This window comes from Mustelus asterias, unplaced genomic scaffold (genome assembly GCF_964213995.1).
Source record: "Mustelus asterias unplaced genomic scaffold, sMusAst1.hap1.1 HAP1_SCAFFOLD_443, whole genome shotgun sequence".
Taxonomy (NCBI): Eukaryota; Metazoa; Chordata; class Chondrichthyes; order Carcharhiniformes; family Triakidae; genus Mustelus; species Mustelus asterias.
In genome coordinates this window covers 190,589-218,001 of record NW_027590396.1, presented here as the reverse complement: position 1 = coordinate 218,001, position 27,413 = coordinate 190,589, and the positions used below count along the sequence as shown (strand labels likewise).

At 50.6% G+C, this 27,413-nt stretch overlaps 1 protein-coding gene across 1 annotated transcript in view; it reads right to left on the bottom strand.

The window, feature by feature from the left end:
• The window catches only part of itga10 (integrin, alpha 10), a 177,623-nt gene that overhangs the window by 128,697 nt on the left and 21,513 nt on the right, over nucleotides 1-27,413 (bottom strand). Inside the window, exons 3-5 of the mRNA XM_078204773.1 lie at nucleotides 7,509-7,618; nucleotides 3,636-3,721; nucleotides 1,422-1,536 (exon numbers count right to left, since the gene is read on the bottom strand). Coding sequence (XP_078060899.1) covers nucleotides 1,422-1,536; nucleotides 3,636-3,721; nucleotides 7,509-7,618 — 311 coding nt within the window. The remainder of the gene's footprint in view (nucleotides 1-1,421; nucleotides 1,537-3,635; nucleotides 3,722-7,508; nucleotides 7,619-27,413) is intronic.

The window sequence follows — 27,413 nt, the reverse complement described above, 5'->3', positions numbered from 1 at the left end:
CTTAAAAGTCACTATCGTATCTGCTTCCACTACCTCTCCCGGCAGCGAGTTCCAGGCACCCCTCTGTGTAAAAAATCTGCCTCGTACATCTCCTTTAAACCTTGCCCTTCGCACTTTAAACCTATGCCCCCTAGTAATGGACTCTTCCACCCTGGGAAAAAGCTTCTGACTATCCACTCTGTCCGTGCCCCTCATAATCTTGTAGACCTCTATCAGGTCTCCCCTCAACCTCCGTCGGTCCAGTGGGAACAAACCAAGTTTCTCCAACCTCTCCTCATAGCTAATGCCCTCCCATACCAGGCAAGACCTCCATGTCAACAAGACATCCAACTTAATTTTCCAATCTGTACTCATTTCTGAACAAAAATCTACTTTAAAGGAAACCACAAAAGCAAAGTTTCTCGATCGTCAGTACGTGGTGATTCCAGAGGAACCGACGGTGTAAAAACCCGCACCTTGGCAGAGTTGGAAAGTGGTTGTTTCTAAGGGGTTAGTGCAAAGCTGGCTGTCTCTGCCCAGGGACACAGTAAGAACATAAGAACTAGGAGCAGGAGGCCATCTGGCCCCTCGAGCCTGCCCCGCCATTCAATAAGATCATGGCTGATCTTTTTGTGGACTCAGCTCCACTTACCCGCCCGCTCACCATAACCCTTAATTCCTTTACTGTTCAAAAATGTATCTATCCTTGCCTTAAAAACATTCAATGAGGTAGCCTCAACTGCTTCACTGGGCAGGGAATTCCACAGATTCACAACCCTTTGTGTGAAGAAGTTCCTCCTCAACTCAACCCTAAATCTGCTTCCCCTTATTTTGAGGCCGTGCCCCCTCGTTCTAGTTTCACCCGCCAGTGGAAACAACTTCCCTGCTTCTATCTTATCTATTCCCTTCATAATCTTATATGTTTCTATAAGATCTCCCCTCATCCTTCTGAATTCCAATGAGTATAGCCCCAGTCTACTCAGTCTCTCCTCATAAGCCAACCCTCTCAACTCCGGAATCAACCTAGTGAATCTCCTCTGCACCCCCTCCAGTGCCAGTATATCCTTTCTCAAGTAAGGAGACCAAAACTGTACACAGTACTCCAGGTGTGGCCTCACCAGCACCTTATACAGCTGCAACATAACCTCGCTGTTTTTAAACTCCATCCCTCTAGCAATGAAGGACAAAATTCCATTTGCCTTTTTAATTACCTGCTGCACCTGCAAACCAACTCCCTGAGATTCCTGCACAAGGAGACCCAGGTCCCTCTGCACAGCAGCATGCTGCAATTTTTTACCATTTAAATAATAGTCCATTTTGCTGTTATTCCTACCAAAATGGATGACCTCACATTTACCAACATTGTACTCCATCTGCCAGACCCTCGCCCATTCACTTATCCATATCCCTTTGCAGATTTTCAGCATGGATGCTGATCGTACCTTGGGCAGTTGGTGCAATAATTCCCGAAGGTTGGAACTTGGAGCTGATGTTTGTACAGATTCCCGTGTTGTAGATGGAACTTCCACACTTCTGGGACCAGAGGGGCGCGCACACCTGCGACAGGAAGCAGAACATAGCTGACGTTACATTTCCCGTCCACCTTTAGAGAAAGGGAAATAGTGGCACTGGGGACGGTGCAAAAGAGATGAACAAGAATGATACCAGAACTAAGAGGTTATACCCAGATTGGACCCACTGCGGCACTTTCTCCAGAAAAGAAAAGAAGAATAAAGAAAGGACAGCACAGGAACAGGCCCTTTGGCCCTCCAAGCCTTCATCATGGTGCCCTAACTAAACTAAATAAAACTTTCTGCCCTTCCTCAGTCCATATCCTTCTATTCCTTCCCTATTTATGCGCCCATCCAGATGCCTCTTAAATGTTGCTAATGTGCCTGCTTCCACCACCTCCTCTGGCAGCGCGTTCCAGGCACCCACCACTCTCTGCGTGAACATCTTCCCCTGCACATCTCCCTTAAACTTACCCTCTCTCACCTTGAAGCTGTGCTCCCTTGTGATTGACACTTCCCCCCCCCCCCGCCACCCGGGAAAAAGCCTCTGACCATCCACCCTGTCTATGCCTCTTGTAATTTTGTAGACCTCCATCAGGTAACGGAAGGGGTCATCAACAGCGCTATCAAGCAGCACCTGCTCAGCAATAACCTGCTCAGTGACGCCCAGTTTGGCTTCCGCCAGGGTCACTCAGCTCCTGACCTCATTACAGCCTTGGTTCAAACATGGACAAAAGAGCTGAATTCCAGAGGTGAGGTGAGGGTGACACCCCTTGACATCAAGGCCGCATTCAACTGAGTGTGGCAACAAGGAGCCCTAGCGAAACTGGAATCAATGGGTATCAGGGGGCAAATTCTCCGCTGGTTGGAGTCATACCTGGCACATAGGAAGATGGTTGTTGGGGGTCAGTCATCCCAGCTCCAGTGTCCTAGGCCCAACATTTTTCACCTGCTTCATCAATGACCATCCCTCCGTCACAGGGTCAGAAGTGGGGATGTTCGCCGATGATTGCACAATGTTCAGCGCCATTCGCGGCTCCTCAGATACTGAAGCAGTCCATGTTCAAATGCAACAAGATGTGGACAATATCCAGGCTTGGGCTGACAAGTGGCAAGTAACATTCACACCACACAAATGCCAGGCAATGACCATCACCAAGGTTCCCCTGTGTCGGTGGCCAGTCTGGCCTTTGTGTTTTCTAAGTTCAGGAGCTGAATACCAGCCCGGAGGCGATTATAATTCTGCTCCTCAGTGACAGAAACTACGGCCCCGTATCCACTGCTATTTTTAATGGGTGGCCATTCAATAATAACTCCACCATTATGGGGGCAGCCTCTGTTGTAGAGATGCTGCATTGTTCCTGTTCCTGGTCGTGAGCCTCTCTGCAAGGTACATTCTGCTACTGGCCTTGGCCTCTTCTCGAAATACCCCACATTTTGACTGTCCCTATATCATAGCCTCGATTGTGGCCTTCTGCAGGACTTGCAATAGTCTGCCCTCTGGCATCTACAACCTTCTGGAACATACTCCCTAGGAACCTGAGGATTGGCCCTGACCTCCCCTGAGGATTTAAAAATTGGCAAAGTCATGTTGCAGCTTTATAGAACCTTGGTTAGGTCTCACTTGGAATGTAGTGTTCCTTCTGGTAGTGTGGCAACCAGAATTGATGTGGAATCTTTGGAGAGGGTACAGAAAAGATTTACCAGGATGTTGCCTGGTATGGAGGGCATTAGCTATGAGGAGGTTGGAGGAACTCAGTTTGTTCTCACTGGGACGACGGAGGTTGAGGGGCGACCTGATAGAAGTCTACAAGATTATGAGGGGCATGAACAGAGTGGATAGTCAGAAGCTTTTTCCCAGGGTGGAAGAGTCAATTACTAGGGGGCACAGGTTTAAGGTGCGAGGGGCAAGGTTTAAAGGAGATGTACGAGGCAGATTTTTTACACAGAGGGTGGTGGGTGCCTGGAACTCGCTGCCGGGGGAGGGAGTGGAAGCGGATACGGTAGTGAGTTTTAAGGGGCGTCTGGAAAAATACATGAACAGGATGGGAATAGAGGGATATGGTCCCGGAAGGGTAGGGAGCGTGGTCGGTGCAGGCTTGGAGGGCCGAAGGGCCTGTTCTTTGTTCTATGGAAGCTCCTTACCATGAACCCCTGTGGGTTACGAGTCAATGTCATGCCAAAGTGCGTGTTCTTCATATCATCAGAGATGTTCCTCAGAGCGGCCTCCCCTGCAGGAGTTTAACCAAACAAAAGCGACACGTGTCAGTGAAACGAGAATCAGCTGCCTCTATTTATATCCACTCTCATTAAACACAAACAAAATTACACCTCAGTACTAAGTATTACCTTCAACATTCTTCCAATCTTCCTGATGGTTTTGAATGTCTAAGCTGGAGAAAGACTTCCCATACAGCACGGGGTTAGATACAGAGTGAAGCTCCCTCTACACTGTCCCCATCAAACACTCCCAGGACAGGTACAGCACGGGGTTAGATACAGAGTAAAGCTCCCTCTGCACTGTCCCCATCAAACACTCCCAGGACAGGTACAGCACGGGGTTAGATACAGAGTGAAGCTCCCTCTACACTGTCCCCATCAAACACTCCCAGGACAGGTACAGCACGGGGTTAGATACAAAGTGAAGCTCCCTCTACACTGTCCCCATCAAACACTCCCAGGACAGGTACAGCACGCGGTTAGATACAGAGTAAAGCTCCCTCTACACTGTCCCCATCAAACACTCCCAGGACAGGTACAGCACGGGGTTAGATACAGAGTAAAGCTCCCTCTACACTGTCCCCATCAAACACTCCCAGGACAGGTACAGCACGGGGTTAGATACAGAGTAAAGCTCCCTCTACACTGTCCCCCATCAAACACTCCCAGGACAGATACGGCACGGGGTTAGATACAGAGTAAAGCTCCCTCTACACTGTCCCCCATCAAACACTCCCAGGACAGGTACAGCACGGGGATAGATACAGAGTAAAGCTCCCTCTACACTGTCCCCATCAAACACTCCCAGGACAGGTACAGCACGGGGATCGATACAGAGTAAAGCTCCCTCTGCACTGTCCCCCAAACACTCCCAGAACAGGGACAGCACGGGGTTAGATACAGAGTAAAGCTCCCTCTACACTGTCCCCATCAAACACCCCCAGGACAGGTACAGCACGGTGTTAGATACAGAGTAAAGCTCCCTCGACACTGTCCCCCAAACACTCCCAGGACATGTACAGCACGGGGATCGATACAGAGTAAAGCTCCCTCTGCACTGTCCCCATCAAACACTCCCAGGACAGGTACAGCATGGGGTTAGATACAGAGTAAAGCTCCCTCTACACTGTCCCCCAAACACTCCCAGGACTGGTACAGCACGGGGTTAGATACAGAGTAAAGCTCCCTCTACACTGTCCCCCAAACACTCCCAGGACAGGTACAGCACGGGGTTAGATACAGAGTAAAGCTCCCTCTACACTGTCCCCATCAAACACTCCCAGGACAGGTACAGCACGGGGTTAGATACAGAGTAAAGCTCCCTCTACACTGTCCCCATCAAACACTCCCAGGACAGGTACAGCACGGGGTTAGATACAGAGTGAAGCTCCCTCTACACTGTCCCCCATCAAACACTCCCAGGACAGGTACAGCACGGGGTTAGATACAGAGTGAAGCTCCCTCTACACTGTCCCCATCAAACACTCCCAGGACAGGTACAGCACGCGGTTAGATACAGAGTAAAGCTCCCTCTACACTGTCCCCATCAAACACTCCCAGGACAGGTACAGCATGGGGTTAGATACAGAGTAAAGCTCCCTCTACACTGTCCCCATCAAACACTCCCAGGACAGGTACAGCACGGGGTTAGATACAGAGTAAAGCTCCCTCTACACTGTCCCCCATCAAACACTCCCAGGACAGATACGGCACGGGGTTAGATACAGAGTAAAGCTCCCTCTACACTGTCCCCCATCAAACACTCCCAGGACAGGTACAGCACGGGGATAGATACAGAGTAAAGCTCCCTCTACACTGTCCCCATCAAACACTCCCAGGACAGGTACAGCACGGGGATCGATACAGAGTAAAGCTCCCTCTGCACTGTCCCCCAAACACTCCCAGAACAGGGACAGCACGGGGTTAGATACAGAGTAAAGCTCCCTCTACACTGTCCCCATCAAACACCCCCAGGACAGGTACAGCACGGTGTTAGATACAGAGTAAAGCTCCCTCGACACTGTCCCCCAAACACTCCCAGGACAGGTACAGCACGGGGATCGATACAGAGTAAAGCTCCCTCTGCACTGTCCCCATCAAACACTCCCAGGACAGGTACAGCATGGGGTTAGATACAGAGTAAAGCTCCCTCTACACTGTCCCCCAAACACTCCCAGGACTGGTACAGCACGGGGTTAGATACAGAGTAAAGCTCTCTCTACACTGTCCCCCAAACACTCCCAGGACAGGTACAGCACGGGGTTAGATACAGAGTAAAGCTCCCTCTACACTGTCCCCATCAAACACTCCCAGGACAGGTACAGCACGGGGTTAGATACAGAGGAAAGCTCCCTCTACACTGTCCCCATCAAACACTCCCAGGACAGGTACAGCACGGGGTTAGATACAGAGTGAAGCTCCCTCTACACTGTCCCCCATCAAACACTCCCAGGACAGGTACAGCACGGGGTTAGATACAGAGTAAAGCTCCCTCTACACTGTCCCCCATCAAACACTCCCAGGACAGGTACAGCACGGGGTTAGATACAGTGTAAAGCTTCCTCTACACTGTCCCCCAAACACTCCCAGGACAGGTACAGCACAGGGTTAGATACAGAGTGAAGCTCCCTCTACACTGTCCCCCATCAAACACTCCCAGGACAGGTACAGCACGGGGTTAGATACAGAGTAAAGCTCCCTCGACACTGTCCCCATCAAACACTCCCAGGACAGGTACAGCACGGGGCTAGATACAGAGTGAAGCTCCCTCTACACTGTCCCCATCAAACACTCCCAGGACAGGTACAGCACGGGGTTAGATACAGAGTAAAGCTCCCTCTACACTGTCCCCATCAAACACTCCCAGGACAGGTACAGCACGGGGTTAGATACAGAGTAAAGCTCCCTCGACACTGTCCCCCATCAAACACTCCCAGGACAGGTACAGCACGGGGTTAGATACAGAGTAAAGCTCCCTCTACACTGTCCCCATCAAACACTCCCAGGACAGGTACAGCACGGGGCTAGATACAGAGTGAAGCTCCCTCTACACTGTCCCCCATCAAACACTCCCAGGACAGGTACAGCACGGGGTTAGATACAGAGTAAAGCTCCCTCGACACTGTCCCCATCAAACACTCCCAGGACAGGTACAGCACGGGGCTAGATTCAGAGTGAAGCTCCCTCTACACTGTCCCCATCAAACACTCCCAGGACAGGTACAGCACGGGGTTAGATACAGAGTAAAGCTCCCTCTACACTGTCCCCATCAAACACTCCCAGGACAGGTACAGCACGGGGTTAGATACAGAGTAAAGCTCCCTCTACACTGTCCCCCATCAAACACTCCCAGGACAGGTACAGCACGGGGTTAGATACAGAGTAAAACTCCCTCTGCACTGTCCCCATCAAACACTCCCAGGACAGGTACAGCACAGGGTTAGATACAGAGTAAAGCTCCCTCTACACTGTCCCCATCAAACACTCCCAGGACAGGTACAGCACGGGGTTAGATACAGAGTAAAGCTCCCTCTACACTGTCCCCCATCAAACACTCCCAGGACAGGTACAGCACGGGGTTAGATACAGAGTAAAGCTCCCTCTACACTGTCCCCATCAAACACTCTCAGGACAGGGACAGGATGCTGTGCGTTGCTGACAAATTTCGACCCAACTCCCCAAGACTGTCATTCTGTAACCCTCCCCAGCATCCTGAGTCACTGACTGCGTCATTAGTTGTCTTCATCCCACTCCCTCACAACGTTCTCGACGGTGAATATGATTTAAATATTGTTTTACCGGCGTTTAGCTTTACGCAGTTTGAGCTCCGTCGATTGGATACGTTACATCGGTAGATGTCGCCGTTCTTGCTCTTTGCAATGCCGTCCTGGGGTGCACTGACCAGTAACCTGGTAACACAAAGTGAAAAGCATGTCTTATTTTGGTCATCGCTTGTAGAAAAAGATGCTGAGATTTTATAGAACACGAGTTTCAGGCACCCTCCAAGACTGGTTTTCATTGTGTGAGAGATACGGTGGCACAGTGGTTAGCACTGTGCCCCACAGCGCCAGGGACCCGGGTTCAACTCCAGCCTCGGTCGCTGTCTGTGCGGAGTCTGCACATTCTCCCCATGTCTCTGTGGGTTTCCTCCGGGTGCTCCAGTTTCCTCCCACAGTCCGAAAGGCGTGCTGGTTACGTGCACTGACCGTGCTAAATTCTCCCTCAGTGTACCCGAACAGGCACCGGAGTGTGGCGACTAGGGGAGTTTCACAATAACTTCATTGCAGTGTTAACGTAAGTCTTACTTGTGACTGATAAATAAATGATAATAAACCTTAGAGCATTATGCCTGTTACCTGTATTACTAGTCCAGTGACCATACCACTACCCCAGCACCTTTCCCAATATCCACATCGAGACATCATGTTATTCAGTGTTATTTATACCAGGTGGACTGAATGATACTGTCTCTCTGTTACAGCAGATAGTAAGTAGTCTCACAACACCAGGTTGAAGTCCAACAGGTTTATTTGGTAGCACGAGCTTTCGGAGCGCTGCTCCTTCCTCAGGTGAGTGTCACCTGATGAAGAAGCAGCGCTCCGAAAGCTCGTGCTACCAAATAAACCTGTTGGACTTCAACCTGGTGTTGTGAGACTACTTACTGTGCCTACCCGAGTCCAACGCCGGCAACTCCACATCGTAAGAGAGAGAGGCACTTCCTCCAGATGCCATCTTCACTGAAGATCCAGAATTCTAACCAAGTTGGGATCAAACAGCTGATCGCCCTGAGCTGGAGATGGGAGTAAACAGCCAAGTTCCTGCAGGCAATGGTGATCCAGTAACTCTGTGGGAATCTACATCTGCCGACAGTCAATTCCGTGAGTCATAGGTAAAGAATGGACACTGGCTGCACGGCCTGAAGATAACTGAGAGTCAGCACCTTCAGGAGTGGAGGGAGACCCTGTACCCCAGTGAGAGTCAGCACCTTCAGGAGAGGAGGGGGACCCTGTACCCCAGTGAGAGTCAGCATCTTCAGGAGAGGAGGGGGACCCTGTACCCTAGTGAGAGTCAGCACCTTCAGGAGAGGAGGGGGACCCTGTACCCCAGTGAGAGTCAGCACCTTCAGGAGAGGAGGGGGACCCTGTACCCCAGTGAGAGTCAGCACCTTCAGGAGAGGAGGGGGGACCCTGTACCCTAGTGAGAGTCAGCACCTTCAGGAGAGGAGGGAGACCCTGTATCCCAATGAGAGTCAGCACCTTCAGGAGAGGAGGGAGATCCTGTACCCCAGTGAGAGTCAGCACCTTCAGGAGAGGAGGGGGACCCTGGACCCCAGTGAGAGTCAGCACCTTCAGGAGAGGAGGGGGACCCTGGACCCCAGTGAGAGTCAGCACCTTCAGGAGAGGAGGGGGAACCCTGTACCCCAGTGAGAGTCAGCACCTTCAGGAGAGGAGGGGGAACCCTGTACCCCAGTGAGAGTCAGCACCTTCAGGAGAGGGGGGAAGACCCTGTACCCCAGTGAGAGTCAGCACCTTCAGGAGAGGAGGGGGAACCCTGTACCCCAGTGAGAGTCAGCACCTTCAGGAGAGGAGGGGGAACCCTGTACCCCAGTGAGAGTCAGCACCTTCAGGAGAGGAGGGGGGACCCTGTACCCCAGTGAGAGTCAGCACCTTCAGGAGAGAAGGGGGACCCTGTACCCCAGTGAGAGTCAGCACCTTCAGGAGAGGAGGGGGGAAGACCCTGTACCCCAGTGAGAGTCAGCACCTTCAGGAGAGGAGGGGGACCCTGTATCCCAGTGAGAGTCAGCACCTTCAGGAGAGGAGGGGGACCCTGTACCCCAGTGAGAGTCAGCACCTTCAGGAGAGGAGGGGGAACCCTGTACCCCAGTGAGAGTCAGCACCTTCAGGAGATGAGGTGGGACCCTGTACCCCAGTGAGAGTCAGCACCTTCAGGAGATGAGGTGGGACCCTGTACCCCAGTGAGAGTCAGCACCTTCAGGAGAGGGGGGGGAGAGACCCTGTACCCCAGTGAGAGTCAGCACCTTCAGGAGTGGAGGGGGAACCCTGTACCCCAGTGAGAGTCAGCACCTTCAGGAGAGGAGGGGGACCCTGTACCCCAGTGAGAGTCAGCACCTTCAGGAGAGGAGGGAGACCCTGTAACCCAGTGAGAGTCAGCACCTTCAGGAGAGGAGGGAGACCCTGTACCCCAGTGAGAATCAGCACCTTCAGGAGAGGAGGGAGACCAGAGTCTAAGTGAGGCTCATCAGATGAAGTTGGAAAACAAGGTGCGAGTTTAACAGGTCACTTAGTGACAGTAAACAATGGAAAACGGCTGAAAAGTGAATCCACTTTGCGAGACACATTTGATGCCAAGTTCTTGTGGCTAACCTAAATAGCAGGGTGGTAACCTGCCAATTCCTCTCATTGAGCTCAGGGTTCTAGCTACTGTTTTTTTACAGGCCTCTCATTACGGACAGCGCCGTGTGCCTTTCACAGCTGATCTGCATTATCCCTCATCAGTAAGAGTTTTAACAACACCAGGTTAAAGTCCAACAGGTTTATTTGGTAGCAAACACCATTATCCCTCAACAGTCAGAAATCGCCGTGAATTTACTTGGCGAGTTACATAGAAACATAGAAAACATAGAAAAACTACAGCACAAACAGGCCCTTCGGCCCACAGGTTGTGCCGAACACATCCCTACATCACTGGAGTTCTTCTCGCAATGTTTCAGAGAGAGAGGGGAATCGTTTTCCAGGTTAAGCTCAAATGCCTGACGTTGCATGAAGTGAATAAAATTGTGGCTGTGGAAACACTGAAGGGAGGTGAACATAGTGCCTCCCGTGATTAGATTCGGATGGGTTAAGATGGTCTGTGGTTGCCTCTCTCTCTCTCTGGGTGTCCTTTCCTGCTACGGCCACCCCTCATCCCTTGCAGTAGCATTCAAATACACGTCAGGAGCTGGGAACTAATAGAATCCCTACAGTGCAGAAAGAGGCCATTCGGCCCATCGAGTCTGCACCGACCACAATCCCACCCAGGCCCTATTCCCGTAGCCCCACCTATTTACCCCAGCAAGAACCCCTGACACTAAGGGGCAATTTAGCACGGCCAATCCACCGAACCTACACATCTTTGGAGTGTGGGAGGAAACCGGAACACCCGGAGGAAACCCACGCAGACACGGGGGGAACGTGCAGACTCCACACAGACAGCGACCCGAGGCCTGAATTGAACCTGGGACTTGCAGGGACATCAATTAAAGGGGTAGAATGGCCTATTTCTGTCCCGTAACTATTCTCTGTGTTCTAAATCTGTCTAGTTTCTAATATTCCAACATCTTCCTCCTTAGATTATCCCAGAGAAAAAAAAAGGGAAGGAACATCAAACTTTCCCCAAACTTTGCTCAGACCACACGGACTCCAAATTATAAAAAATATGTGGGCACTGGAGGAGGTGCAAAGCGGGGCGGCACGGCACGGCAGCACAGACTTTAGCACTGCTGCCTCACAGCTCCAGGGACCCGGGTTCGATTCCGGCCTCGGGTCGCTGTCTGTGCGGAGTCTGCACGTTCTCCCCGTGTCTGCGTGGGTTTCCTCCGGGTGCTCCGGTTTCCTCCCACACTCCAAAGATGTGTAGGTTGGGTGGATTGGCCGTGCTAAATTGCCCCTTAGTGTCAGGGGGACTTGCTAGGGTAAATATGTGGGGTTACGGGGATAGGGCCTGGGTGGGATTGTGGTCGGTGCAGACTCGATGGGCCGAATGACCTCCTTCTGCACTGTAGGGATTCTATGATATTTCTATTCTATGATACTATCGACAAGGCGGATACCAGAAATGCCAATTGTGGAGAAGGAGCCTTAACCCCACCCCTATTCAACAGATATGAGGTTTTGGCAGCCCATGTGTGATGTGCGATTAAATCACTCGGGAGGCTGGATTGTACCCGGGAAATAAAGGCTTTTATTAGTAACAAGAATGGAGCATACTGCTTAATAATACAATCCCAGACTAAAGGGTCACCAGGCAGTGCAGTGACCTTTATACTCCTACAGGTAGGCGGAGCCAACCGGAGTGTACCACAGAACAATACCAACAGGTGGAACACCCCAACCCTAACCCCAACAGTGACAACAGTAACATATGTACAAGTACCCATAGTGCTAACCATCTATGGTTCAGTACCCATAGTGCTAACCATCTATGGTTCACCACAATGTGCATGAGGGCAACAATTGCAGGGCGCATGAGCAAACTGACCAGAACATCTTCGTACAGAGGGGAGGCAAGGGAGAGTCATAGAATCCCCACAGTGCAGAAGGAGGCCATTTGACCCATCGAACCTGCACCGACAATGATCCCTGGGTCCCTGGCGCTGTGGGGCAGCAGTGCTAACCACTGTGCAGCCCACTGTAAAGTCGCCAAAGTCCCAGATAGAACATAGAACATAGAACATTACAGCGCAGAACAGGCCCTTCGGCCCACGATGTTGCACCGACCAGTTAAAAAAAAACTGTGACCCTCCAACCTAAACCAATTTCTTTTCGTCCATGAACCTATCTACGGATCTCTTAAACGCCCCCAAACTAGGCGCATTTACTATTGATGCTGGCAGGGCATTCCAATCCCTCACCACCCTCTGGGTAAAGAACCTACCCCTGACATCGGTTCTATAACTACCCCCCCTCAATTTAAAGCCATGCCCCCTCGTGCTGGATTTCTCCATCAGAGGAAAAAGGCTATCACTATCCACCCTATCTAAACCTCTAATCATCTTATATGTTTCAATAAGATCCCCTCTTAGCCGCCGCCTTTCCAGCGAAAACAATCCCAAATCCCTCAGCCTCTCCTCATAGGATCTCCCCTCCATACCAGGCAACATCCTGGTAAACCTCCTCTGCACCCTCTCCAAAGCCTCCACATCCTTCCTGTAATGTGGGGACCAGAACTGCACACAGTACTCCAAGTGCGGCCGCACCAGAGTTGTGTACAGTTGCAACATAACGCTACGACTCCTAAATTCAATCCCCCTACCAATAAACGCCAAGACACCATATGCCTTCTTAACAACCTTATCTACTTGATTCCCAACTTTCAGGGATCTATGCACACATACACCTAGATCCCTCTGCTCCTCCACACTATTCAAAGTCCTCCCGTTAGCCCTATACTCAACACATCTGTTATTCCTACCAAAGTGAATTACCTCACACTTCTCCGCATTAAACTCCATCCGCCACCTCTCGGCCCAACTTTGCAACCTGTCTAAGTCTTCCTGCAAACTACGACACCCTTCCTCACTGTCTACCACACCACCGACTTTGGTGTCATCAGCAAATTTGACCATAGACTGGTAGTGATTCAACTTGGGGGTCACCACACCCCAGGTGAGGGGTAAAGTTGAGAAGGTGGGGTCGCCACGAATAACCTCAGCTGGTACGGGAATTGAATCCACGCAGTCACAAACCACCTGGCCAGCCAACTGAGCTAAACCGACAAAGGAATATGCGTGTGTTGGGGGCAGGATCGATAACTACTCTATGCATCCACAGTCAGGAGTTCTGAAGATTGTGCTGTTTCCTCAGCACTAGAGTTTAGCACATCTAGCCTCCAGCCTCCCATCCATTGACTCTGCCTCGGCAAAGCAGCCAGCATAATTAAGGACCCCGTGCTAAATTGCCCCTTAGTGTCCAAAGATGTGCGGGTAAGCCGTGGTAAATGCGCAGGGTTACAGGAAGAGGGAGGAGGGGAGGGCCTGGGTTGGATGCTCTTTCAGAGGGTGGGTGCAGACTTAATGGGCCAAATGGCCTCTTTCTGCATTGTGGGGGTTCTATGGAATCAAATAAGCAGGCTGTGGGTAGGGATTTAACATGGGAGGGGTCAGGTGAGGGGTATGAACTAAAGGAGAACAGTCAAGGCCAGCGTAGCAAGTTCAGTGAGATAGACAGTGCGATAGGAAGAGACAAAGAGTTGAAGCACATTATGAACAAGGTCAAACCAGGGAAAAAGTGTAAAAAGTTTAAACTAAAGGTTAAAGCCAACTCTGCTTCCCTGGTTAACCCCGATTCCCCCCCCCGTTAACTCCGATTCCCCCCCCCCTGGTTAACCCCGATTCCCCCCCCCCGTTAACTCCGATTCCCCCCCCCCCCCCGGTTAACCCCGATTCCCCCCCCGTTAACTCCGATTCCCCCCCGTTAACCCCGATTCCCCCGTTAACCCCGATTCCCCCCCCATTAACTCCGATTCCCCCCGTTAACCCCGATTTCCCCCCCCGTTAACCCCGATTCCCCCCCGTTAACCCCGATTCCCCCCCCGTTAACCCCGATTCCCGCCCCTGGTTAACTCCGATTCCCCCCCCGTTAACCCCGATTCCCCCCCCCGTTAACTCCGATTCTCCCCCCGGTTAACCCCGATTCCCCCCCCTGGTTAACCCCGATTCCCCCCCTGGTTAACCCCGATTCCCCCCCTGGTTAACCCCGATTCCCCCCCCCTGGTTAACCCCGATTCCCCCCCCCCCGGTTAATCCCGATTCCCCCCCCTGGTTAACCCCGATTCCCCCCCTGGTTAACTCCGATTCCCCCCTCGTTAACTCCGATTCTTCCCCCGGTTAACCCCGATTCCCCCCCCCGTTAACTCTGATTCCCCCCCCTGGTTAACCCCGATTCCCCCCCCGTTAACCCCGATTCCCCCCCCGTTAACCCCGATTCCCCCCCTGGTTAACCCCGATCCCCCCCCCCGGTTAACTCCGATTCCCCCCCCTGGTTAACCCCGATTCCCCCCCTGGTTAACTCCGATTCCCCCCCTGGTTAACTCCGATTCCCCCCCCGGTTAACCCCGATTCCCCCCCCTGGTTAACCCCGAGTCCCCCCCCTGGTTAACCCCGATTCCCCCCCCTGGTTAACCCCGATTCCCCCCCCTGGTTAACTCCGATTCCCCCCCCTGGTTAACTCCGATTCCCCCCCCTGGTTAACCCCGATTCCCCCCCCTGGTTAACCCCGATTCCCCCCCCTGGTTAACCCCGAGTCCCCCCCCTGGTTAACCCCGATTCCCCCCCCTGGTTAACCCCGATTCCCCCCCCTGGTTAACCCCGATTCCCCCCCCTGGTTAACCCCGATTCCCCCCCCCTGGTTAACCCCGAGTCCCCCCCCTGGTTAACCCCGATTCCCCCCCCGTTAACCCCGAGTCCCCCCCCCTGGTTAACCCCAAGTCCCCCCCCTGGTTAACCCCGATTCCCCCCCCGTTAACCCCGAGTCCCCCCCCCTGGTTAACCCCGAGTCCCCCCCCCTGGTTAACCCCGAGTTCCCCCCCCTGGTTAACCCCGAGTCCCCCCCCCTGGTTAACCCCGATTCCCCCCCCTGGTTAACCCCGAGTCCCCCCCCCTGGTTAACCCCGATTCCCCCCCCGTTAACCCCGATTCCCCCCCCGTTAACCCCGATTCCCCCCCCTGGTTAACCCCGATTCCCCCCCCTGGTTAACCCCGATTCCCCCTGCACAGATGCTGAACATTGCCAGCACTTTCTGTTTTGATCTCAGATTTACAGCATGCACTCATATTTTGCTGTTGTAAAGTGAAAGGCAATTTATTGGACTGTAAAGCATACCTAACAAGACATCGAAACTAGGAGCAGGAGTCGGCCATTCGGCCCTTCGAGCCTGCTCCGCCATTCATTATGATCGTGGCTGATCATCGAATTCAATATCCTGATCCCCCCTTCCCCTCATATCCCTCGATCCCTTTGGCCCCAAGAGCGAAATCTAATTTCCTCTTGAAATCACACAACGTTTTGGCTTCAACTACATTCTGTGATAGTGAATTCCACACATTCACCACCCTCTGGGTGAAGAAATTTCTCCTCACCTCAGTCCTAAAAAGTTTACCCCTTATCCTCAAACTATGACCCCCAGTTTTGGACTCCCCCCACCATCGGGAACATTCTTTCTGAATCTACTACCCTTTCGGCAAATCAATGGTACAAAGCTAGAGATAAGGTGGGTTTAGTCTAACAGCCATTGAGCTCCCAGTTTCCCTGACCAGTTTCTGTTAAGTTCAGTGATTTCAGTTTGGGTATTAAATTTGCTCAGTGGAAGTGGGATATCCCAGCTCCCTGATCACGAGTAGTGGGCGGCGCGGCGGCACAGTGGTTAGCACTGCTGCCTCACAGCACCAGGGGCCCGGGTTCAATTCCGGCCTCGGGTGACTGCCTATGTGGAATTTGAATGGAGTTTGCACATTCTCCCTGTGTCTGCGTGGGTTTCCTCCCGGTGCTCCAGTTTCCTCCCACAGTCCAAAGATGCACCGGTTAGGTGGATTGGCCGTGGTAAATGCGCGGGGTTATGGGGATAGGGCAGAGGAGAGGGCCTGGTTAAGACACTGTCAGTGAGGCAGTGCAAACACGATGGGCCGAATGACTTCTTCTGCACTGTAGAATTTCCGGATGATGTGGAGATGCCGGCGTTGGACTGGGGTAAGCACAGTTACAAGTCTCACAACACCTGGTTAAGGTCCAACAGGTTTATTTGGCAGCACAAGCTTTCGGAGTCTAAGCTTGTGCTACCAAATAAACCTGTTGGACTTTAACCTGGTGTTGTGAGACTTCTTACTGAATTCTAGGATTCCAGGGGATTCTATGATACGATCCACTTACCCTGTTAGGAAATAAATGTGTGTACATGTGCGTGTGTGGGTGTGTGCCTGTGCGTGTGACAGAGAGAGAGACAGAGATCACCTCACACTTGTATGAAGAATGCTGAGGTACTGCAAAGTTGTCCCTGATGCCTGTATCCCAGCAAGACTCGAGAACACCTTCAGAGGCACTGTGGATGTGTAGGACATCTGACTGACAGATATGGGACGGGGGGGACTTACGTGAGTCAGTGTAGGTGTTGCAGCCAAAGGTTCTGGGACTGAGTTCAAGAAGAATTATATCAGCAGAGGAAATGATATCAGCAGATAGCATTGCTGTGAGACTGCGACAGCTCAGCCAAGTCAGAGCTGCTGCTGCCAACACTTTCAACGTTTGAACAGTTTTAGATCGGACAAATAATGAGAGAAGCAGACAAGGCAATTGGCACAGAGCAATCAGAGACTCACTCACAATCCTCGAACCAGGAGACAAAAAGAACATTTCAGACCTGGAAATCAGATCCAACCCTTCCTGTTTTCTTTCTGGAGATTCAGACGTTAAGAATGACTCAGTTTTGGAATTAATAATATTTTCCCCCCTTCTTTCTTTCTCTCCTGTAAGTGACACTGCTTTCTGAGATTAGGATGCCGTCAATCACCTTACTACATCAGCTCTTGCATCTTTCCCGACCTGTCTGTGGACCTTTGAACAATTCCCCACACTCACACTCCCCTCCAACACCTCATTAACACAGTTCCCCACACTCACCCTCCCCTCCAACACCTCATTAACACAGTTCCCCACACTCACCCTCCCCTCCAACACCTCATTAACACAGTTCCCCACACTCACCCTCCCCTCCAACACCTCATTAACACAGTTCCCCACACTCACCCCCCTCAACACCTCATTAACACAGTTCCCCACACTCACCCCCCTACAACACCTCATTAACACAGTTCCCCACACTCACCCTCCCCTCCAACACCTCATTAACACAGTTCCCCACACTCACCCTCCCCTCCAACACCTCATTAACACAGTTCCCCACACTCACCCCCCTCAACACCTCATTAACACAGTTCCCCACACTCACCCTCCCCTCCAACACCTCATTAACACAGTTCCCCACACTCACCCCCCTCCAACACCTCATTAACACTGTTCCCCACACTCACCCCCCTCAACACCTCATTAACACAGTTCCCCACACTCACCCTCCTCTCCAACACCTCTCCACCTTGGTCCTGCTGTGGGGAACTGCACTTGTTTGGTTCCAATCAGAGCCAGAGAATGCCATGCATTGTCTTCTCTTCCTGTTCCTGTACCATTCCTCTGGTGTACCCCAAGGATCTATCCTCCACCCCCCCTTTCCCCAAATATATGGAATCGGTTTCCACACAAACGGTGACCACACTCAGCGCCACCTCACCAACACTCCTTTCAACTCCTCCACTTTCTTTAAATTGCCAGGTTGTAGGTCCAACATCCAGAACTGTATAAACTAGGGGAAGCGATGGTGGTATTATCACTAGACTGTTAATCTAGAAACTCAACTAATGTTGTGGGGATCTGGGTTCGAATCCCACCACGGCAGATGGTGGATTTTGAATTAAGAACATAAGAACTAGGAGCAGGAGTAGGCCATCAGGCCCCTCTAGCCTGCTCCGCCATTCAATAAGATCATGGCTGATCTTTTCGTGAACTCAGCGCCACTTACTCTCCCGCTCACCATAACCCTTAATTCCTTTACTGTTCAAAAATTTATCTTTCATTCAATGAGGTAGCCTCAACTGCTTCACTGGGCAGGGAATTCCACAGATTCACAACCCTTTGGGTGAAGAAGTTCCTCCTCAACTCAGTCCTAAATCTGCTCCCCCTTATTTTGAGGCCATGCCTCCTAGTTCTAGTTTCACCCGCCAGTGGAAACAACTTCCCTGCTTCTATCTTATCTATTCCCTTCATAATCCTATATGTTTCTATAAGATCTCCCCTCATTCTTCTGAATTCCAATGAGTATAGCCCCAGTCTACTCAGTCTCTCCTCATAAGCCAACCCTCTCAACTCCAGAATCAACCTAGTGAATCTCCTCTGCACCCCCTCCAGTGCCAGTATATCCTTTCTCAAGTAAGGAGACCAAAACTGTACACAGTACTCCAGGTGTGGCCTCACCAGCACTTTATACAGCTGCAACATAACCTCGCTGTTTTTAAACTCATCCCTCTAGCAATGTTCCATTTGCCTTCTTAATTACCTGCTGCACCTGCAAACCAACTCCTTGAGATTCCTCCACAAGGACACCCAGGTCCCTCTGCACAGCAGCATGCTGTAATTTTTTACCATTTAAATAATAGTCCATTTTGCTGTTATTCCGACCAAAATGGATGACCTCACATTTACCAACATTGTACTCCATCTGCCAGACCCTCGCCCACTCACTTAGACTATCCATATCCCTTTACAGACTTTCAGCGTCCTCTGCACACTTTGCTCTTCCACCCATCTTCGTGTCATCTGCGAATTTTGACACACTGCACTTGGTCCCCAACTCCAAATCATGTGTGTAAATCGTAAACAATTGCGGTCCCAACACTGATCCCTGAGGCACATCACTAGTCACTGATCGCCAACCAGAAAAACACCCATTTACCCCCACTCTTTGCTTTCTGTTAGTTAACCAATCCTCTATCCATGCTAATACATTACCCGTAATTCAATTCTTTTAAAATCTGGAATTAAGAATCTACTGATGACTATACAACAATTGTCCATTGTCGGAAAAATCCATCTGGTTCACTAATGTCCTTTAGGGAAGGAAATCTGCTGTCCTTACCTGGTCTGGCCTACATGTGACTCCAGAGCCACAGCAATGTGGTTGACTCTCAACTCAGGCACTAGGGATGGGCAATAAATGGTGGCCCAGCCAGCGACGCCCATATCCCAGGCATGAATGAAAATAACAGAAGTTTCATCCAATTAAAAGTGGGAAGAATGAAGCCACTGTGCTCTCTACAAACTCTCTTCCTCACGCTGGCAATTCTGAGGCTGAATCAGCCACTTTGCAATCTGCGTGTCACATTTGATGAGCTTCTGACTATACTTTGCTGCCCGCACCCTAACTCCCTCCAGGTTCTGTTCACCCGTCACCCCCTGACCCCGGCTCCCAGTTGCAGAAAAGATCTACCAGGATGTTGCCTGGTATGGAGGGCATTAGCTATGAGGAGAGGGTGGAGAAACTTGGTTTGTTCTCACTGGAACGACGGAGGTTGAGGGGCGACCTGATAGAAGTCCACAAGATTGAGAGGCATGGACAGAGTGGATAGTCAGAAGCTTCTTCCCAGGGTGGAAGAGTCAATTACTGGGGGGCACAGGTTTAAGGTGTGAGGGGCAAGGTTTAAAGGAGATGTACGAGGCAGATTTTTTACACAGAGTAGTGGGTGCCTGGAACTCGCTGCCAGGGGTGTAGAGGAAGTGAATACGGTAGTGACTTTTAAGGGTCGTCTGGACAAATACATGAATAGGGTGGGAATAGAGGGATATGGTCCCCGGAAGGGTAGGGGGTTTTAGTTCAGTCGGGCAGCATGGTCGGTGCAGGCTTGGAGGACCGAGGGGCCTGTTCCTGTGCTGTAATTTTCTTTGTTTTTTGTTCTTGCACCATGCTGCTTCTCCTCGTTTTTAGATCCTTCCACGTGGCTTCGACCCTTCCATATCTCTGGAATCTTTTCCAGCCACACAACCTTCCCAGCCGTTAGCACTCCTCTAATGATAGCCTCGTTAGAAGCTGTAGCTGCCAAGCTCGGGAATTCAATCCCCAAACCTCTCTGCCTCTCTCGTTGCCCCTCACATCGCCCCTCTTTGCCCCTCACATCGCCCCTCTTTGCCCCTCACATCGCCCCTCTTTGCCCCTCACATCGCCCCTCTTTGCCCCTCACATCGCCCCTCTTTGCCCAAACATTTGTTCATCTGCGATAGTGTAAAATAAACGGAACACTGCGGTGCTGGAATCTGAAACCAGAACAGAGGGCACTGGAAATACTCTCTTCCACCTTCCTCCGTCGGGAAAAAGACACAAAAGTCGGAGGTTGTGTACTAAGCGACTCCAGAACAGCTTCTTCCCTGCTGCCATCAGAGGTAACATTGAGAAAAAGGGGGAAAATGGGAAGCAAGGGGGGAGAAAAGGTAAGGAAAGGGGGGATAAAATAGGGGGAAAGAGTGGGGCTGAGGAAAGAAAAATAAAGAAAGACGATAAAGAAATAGAAAGTAGAGGATTAGACCTCCTGAGGTCTGCTGTTATCCTGTCACTTTACTACATTTTCAAGTTTTGTACCCTTCGCAAGCTTTGAAATTATACCCCTATACCCTCTGATTTGATGGGCTGAATGGCCTCTTTCTGCACTGTAGGGATCCTATGGTTCTATGATATCCAATTTTAAATGATTAATCTATGTGAAAAAACGCGCTGCCATCAGACTTTTGAATGGACCTACCTTATATTAAGTTGATCTTTCTCCACACCCTAGCTGTGACTGTAACACTACATTCTGCACTCTCTCCTTTCCTTCTCCCCCATGTACTCTATGGATGGTATGCTCTGTACAGCGCGCAAGAAACAATACTTTTCACTGTATCCCAATACATGTGACAATAATAAATCAAATCAAACTCAGCAGGTCTGGCAGCATCCATGAGGAGACAAACAGAGCTAATGTCTTAAAGTTTATTGATTAGTGTCACATGTCGGCTTACATTAACACTGCAATGAAATTACTGTGAAAATCCCCTAGTCGCCACACTCCTGTGCCTGTTCAGGTACATTGAGGGAGAATTTAGCACGGCCAATTCTCCTGCATTGGCACCCTAACCAGCACGTCTTTCGGACTGTGGGAGGAAACTGGAGCACCCGGAGGAAACCCACGCAGACACAGGGAGAGCGTGCAAACTCCACACAGACAAGCCATGAATCGAACCTGGGTCCTTGGCGCTGTGAGGCAGCAGTGTTATCCACTGTGCCACCATGCCGTCTAATGTTCTGAGTCCCTAGATTCTTTGTCGGAACTGAAGGGAGGAGAATGTGTCAGAACTATAGGAAACATAGAAAATAGGGGCTTGAGGAGGCCTTTTGGACCTTCGAGCCTGCTCCACCATTCATTTTGAACATGGCAGATCATCCAACTCAATAGCCTGATCCCGTCTTCCCTCCATATCCTTTAGAAACATAGGAAATAGAAACTGCAACAAAACATGGTAACTTTAAAAACAAAAGACAGATGGTCTGGCGTGCGAGGGTGAGGGGTTTTCATTGAGGCAATACATGTCTGGGATATTAAACAAAAGAGGGTTTAAGATGGAGGAGAAAGGTCTAAATCTAAAGTTGCCAAGTCCAGAGTGCTGCAACATGCTGAACCAGAACATGAGATGCTGCTTCTCCAGCTTACTGTGTCAGAATTCCGTAGGGACCGCTCCCTCCGTGACACCCTGGATCCACTCCTCCATCACGCCCAACTCCTCATCCCATTTCTGCCAACTCCCACATGATGCCATGAGGAAACACATCTTCCCCTCACTCCCCCTTGGGCATTCCGTAGGGACCACTCCCTCCGTGACAGCCTGGGTCAACTCCTCCACCACTCCCAACACCTCACCCCCTTCCCACGGCACCTTCCCGAGCAACCGCAGAAGGTGCAACACCTGCCCCGTTAGGTCCTCCCTCCACACCATTCGAAGCCCCAAATGCCCCTTCCAGCTAAGGCTGCTTTCCATTTGCACTTCCTTCAATTTGGTCTATTCTATTGGCTGCTCCCAATGCACTCTCCTCTACACTGGGGAAACCAAACGCAGGCTGGGTGACCATTTTGATTTGATTTATTATTGTCACATGTATTAACATACAGTGAAAAGTATTGTTTCTTGCACGCTATACAGACAAAACATACCGTTCATAGAGAAGGAAAGGAGAGAGTGCAGAATGTAGTGTCACAGTCAGAGCTCGGGTGTAGAGAAAGATCAACTTAATGCGAGGTAGGTTCATTCAAAACTCTGACAGCAGCAGGGAAGAAGCTGTTCTTGAGTCGGTTGGTACGTGACCTCAGACTTTTGTATCGTTTTCCCGACGGAAGAAGGTGGAAGAGAGAATGTCCGGGGTGCGGGATGTCCTTGATTATGCTGGCTGCTTTTCCGAGGCAGCGGGAAGTGTAGACAGAGTCAATGGATGGGAGGCTGGTTTGCGTGATGGATTGGGCTACGTTCACGACCTTTGTAGTTCCTTGCGGTCTTGGGCAGAGCAGGAGCCAGACCAAGCTGTGGTACAACCTGAAAGAATGCTTTCTATGGTGCATCTGTAAAAGTTGGTGAGAGTAGTAGCTGACATGCTGAACTTCCTTGCAGAACACCTTCACTCAGTTCGTAAGCATGACCCCAGCCTTCCTGTCACTGCCATTTTTACTCAGTTCTCGTGCCCACACGCCCCGTCCTAGGCCTGCTGCCATGTTCCAATGAAGCCTGGTGCAAACTGGAGGAACAGTATATCATCTTCGGTTGGGTACATTGCAGCCCACAGGTCGCAACAGCAAGACTCTCTCTTCCACCTTCTTCCGTCAGGAAAAAGATACAAAAGTCTGAGGTCACGCACCGACCGACTCAAGAACAGCTTCTTCCCTGCTGCTGCCATCAGACTTTTGAATGGACCTACCTCGCATTAAGTTGATCTTTCTCTACACCCTAGCTATGACTGTAACACTACATTCTGCACTCTCTCCTTTCCTTCTCTATGAACGGTGTGTTTTGTTTGTATAGCGCGCAAGAAACAATACTTTTCACTGTATGCTAATACATGTGACAATAATAAATCAAATCAATTGCTTTTGTGCAGAAGGTCTCCGATGATTCCAGCTCCAATCTTTACCCAGTGCTCAGAGGGCAAGGGCAGGATCAGGGTTTGCTCGCAATGACACCCCCTCCCCACCATCCATCCAGCCACTTCCTACACCACCCCCCACAACCTACCCACTGGCAGTCAAAAATAAAATGTGGCCACTAAGGCAGGCATGGAATAATCTGGAAAGTGCAGGGACTTCCAGGAGATGGGGAGGAGGGGTAGAAACACTCAAAATATAAGAATGCGCTCACTTGGCAAGCGAATCGCTCCTGCAGTGCCAAGATTGCAGCAAGTGTCACACATGCCAGACGTGCTACTGCATCACAATGGCCAGGAAATGTTCACCTCCAAATGCTTTATCGCTGTGTTGACTGGATTTCAGCAGAGTCCTCAGTTTACGGGTAAGAGCCAGGAATCCATTTTAGCAACCTGACTTCAATTGCCAAACAAAGCGGGTTAATGAAAGAAACGTGTTTGAGCTCAACGAACGGAGACAGTGGAGATATGAGAGGCATACCCAATGGGCTTTTGGACAAACGCTTGCATTATTTCCCTTTGAGCTGTCGTCTGGTATGTGCCGAAGGAGGAAAGTGAGGGAGAGACAGAGAGAGAGGCTGGATATTTATTACACACTTGCTCTCATTAAATTATCTGCATCTTTCCCTGAAAAAATAAGGGAAACTAAGAAATAAAGAATGTCCCTTCTATAAGAAAGAGAATCATAGAATCCCGACAGTGCTAAAGGAGGCCATTTAGCCCATCAAGACAGCACCGACCACAATCCCACCCAGGCCCTCTCCCCGTAACCCCACACATTTACCCTGCTAGTCCCCCTGACACCACAGTGCAATTTAGCATGGCCAATCCACCTAACCCACACACCTTTGGACACTAAGGGGAAATTTAGCATAGCCAATCCATGCAGATTCCGCACAGACAGTGACCAAAGGCCGGAAACACAGAAACATAGAAGCTAGGAGCAGGAGGAGGCCATTTGGCCCTTCGAGCCTGCTCCGCCATTCATTATGATCATGGTTGCTCATCCAACTCAATAGCCTAATCCTGCTTTCTCCCCATAACCTTTGATCCCGTTCGCCCCAAGTGCTATATCCAGCCGCCTCTTGAATACATTCAATGTTTTGGCATCAACTACTTCCTGTGGTAATGAATTCCACAGGCTCACCACTCTCTGGGCGAAGAAATGTCTCCTCATCTCTATCCTACATGGTCTACCCCGAATCCTCAGACTGTGACCCCTGGTTCTGGACTCCCCCCACCATCGGGAACATCCTCCCTGCATCGACCCTGTCTAGTCCTGTTAGAATTTTATAAGTCTCTATGAGATTCACCCCTCATTCGTCTGAACTCCAGTGAAAACAATCCTAACCTAGTCAATCTTTCCTCACACATCAGTCTCGCCATCCCCGGAATCAGCCTGGTAAACCTTCGCTGCACTCCCTCGAGAGCAAGAACCTGGATCTCTGGCGCTGTGAGGCAGCAGTGCGAACCACTGTGCCACAGAGCCGCCCATATTTAACACTCCCACAGTGTGAAGGGTCTGTCACTCCATGAAAGTGGGTTGGTATTAAACTGGTGTTAGCTGGTGAAGGGAGAGCCCAGGAAACAACCTCAGCTTTATTTACAAAATCATAGAATCATAGAAACCCGACAGTGCAGAAGGAGGCCATTCGGCCCATCGAGTCTGCACCGACCACAATCCCACCCAGGCCCTACCCCCACATATTTACCCGCTAATCCCTCTAACCTACACATCCCAGGACTCTAAGGGACAATTTTTAACCTGGCCAATCAACCTAACCCGCACATCTTTGGACCGTGGGAGGAAACCGGAGCACCCGGAGGAAACCCACGCAGACACGAGGAGAATGTGCAAACTCCACACAGACAGTGACCCAAGCCGGGAATCGAACCCGGGACCCTGGAGCTGTGAAGCAGCAGTGCTAACCACTGTGCTACCGTGCCGCCCTACGGTAATGAGACATTACAACCTTATAGCCCCTTATCCTGCAACTCACCACCTGTGTCAGTAAGTTCTCTTTATATTCTTTTCCTCTGAGCAATCAAATAAAGAATAAACCACATTTTTAAAATTCATTTGTGGGACATGGGCGTCGCTGGCTGGGCCAGCATTTATTGCCCATCCCTAGTTGCCCCTTGAGAAGGTGGTGGTGAGCTGCCTTCTTGAATCGCTGCAGTCCTCGTGCTGTGGGTTGACCCACAATGCCGTTAGGGAGGGAATTCCAGGATTTTGACCCAGCGACTGCGAAGGAACGGCCGATATATTTCCAAGTCAGGATGGTGAGTGGCTTGGAGGGGAACTTGCAGGTGGCGGAGTTCCAACAATGGACAACCTCTTGAAGGGGGACTCTCAGGCTATTTGCAACAGAAGAAAAATTGGAAAGAAGCCTACCAATTTAAATGAAAAATATAATTTCGGGAGTTGACAGTACACTCAGTCCCACTGTCGTTTTACACTCTGCCGAGAGTGAAGTGTCTCTTTATAGATGTAGAATTCATTACCCAATGAGTGCACCCCCACCTGTACAGAGTTAACCTAAACCTATGACTGTGTTTGCTACCAATACAATGCATGTTTCGGGAAAGCAGCCAGCCTGATCAAGGACCCCACGCACCCCAGACATTCTCTCTTCCACCTTCTTCCATCAGGAAAAAGGTACAAAACTCTGACGTCACGTACCGACCGACTCAAGAACAGCTTCTTCCCTGCTGCCGTCAGACTTTTGAATGGACCTATTATCTATCAAGCTGATCTTTCTCTACACCCTAGCTGTAACTGCAACACTATATTCTGCCCCCTCTCCTGTCCTTCTCCCCTATGTACTCTATGAACGATATGCTTTGTCCGTACAATGTTGCAAGAAACAATACTTTTCACTGCATCCCAATACATGTGACAATAATAAATCAAAATCAAATCAAACTCCCTTCAAAATGCAGCAAAGCAGAGTTTTGTATTCCTGCTTTGGAAGTTCCTGAGGCAGCTTAAAAATGGGTTGTGAAATTGGCTGGCTGGCTGATGGGTTTTTATTCAAGTCAGTAATAGGAATAAACATATCGATCATGTTTTATCTAACCTCCGGTTCACTGATATCCTTCAGGGAAAGGAAATCTGCCGTCCTTACCCCGGTCTGGCCTACATGTGACTCCAGAGCCACAGCAATGTGGTTGACTCTCAACTGCCCTTGGGCAACAACGGATGGGTAATAAATGCTGGCCCAGCCAACGACACCCATGTTCCCACAATTTTAAAAAAAATTTCTGATTCGAGGTTCAGTTTGAGGTTTGCCGCACGTGTGTGGAGATGTGCACCACCTCAGATCAGTGTCGGCAGGAGACACAGTGTTAATTCGTTGTACGCAGATGTCTACAAGATTGTGAGGAGCATGGACAGAGTGGATAGTCAGAAGCTTTTTCCCCAGGGTGGAAGAGTCAATTACTAGGGGGCACAGGTTTAAGGTGTGAGGGGCAAGGTTTAAAGGAGATGTACGAGGCAGGTTTTTTACACAGAGGGTGGTGGGTGCCTGGAACTCGCTCCCGGGGGAGGTAGTGGAAGCAGATACGATAGTGAGTTTTAAGGGGCGTCTGGACAAATACATGAATAGAATGGGAATAGAGGGATATGGTCCCCGGAAGGGTAGGGGGTTTTAGTTCAGTCGGGCAGCATGGTCGGTGCAGGCTTGGAGGGGCCAAGTCATAGCAATCAACACATCCCCACGTTCCATCCCGGCCTTCCTCGCGTTAGCCAACCTCCGCCAACAACAGTTTCAGTGCCCCCGAGGGAGAGGACAAGTGGATATCAGCCAAGGTCTCTTTTGCCTAATCCTCTATCCAGTAAACCCTGCTGGGAAGGGGTGTCTCTGGATGGATGTGAGGTGGAGGCAGGTTCCATCTGCGTGAGTTACCCCCACCCCTCCCAAAGCACAGAGTATCTCATTGATAGTCACTGCCTGAGCTCACACAGAGTACCTCTTGTGTGAAGCACTGGGAGGTAACCAGCACCTGTGGAACCGTTCCCCCTCTCTCCGTCTGCAAGTATCAGCACTTGGCAGAGCAAGAGAAGACCACAGAGCAAATGTTTTTTTTTTCTGAACTGAGATTCGCCCCTTCACCAACGTACAGTCCGTGGTAACTCAGATTTAAATTCTCTGCCTTGGCTCAGTTCAATGC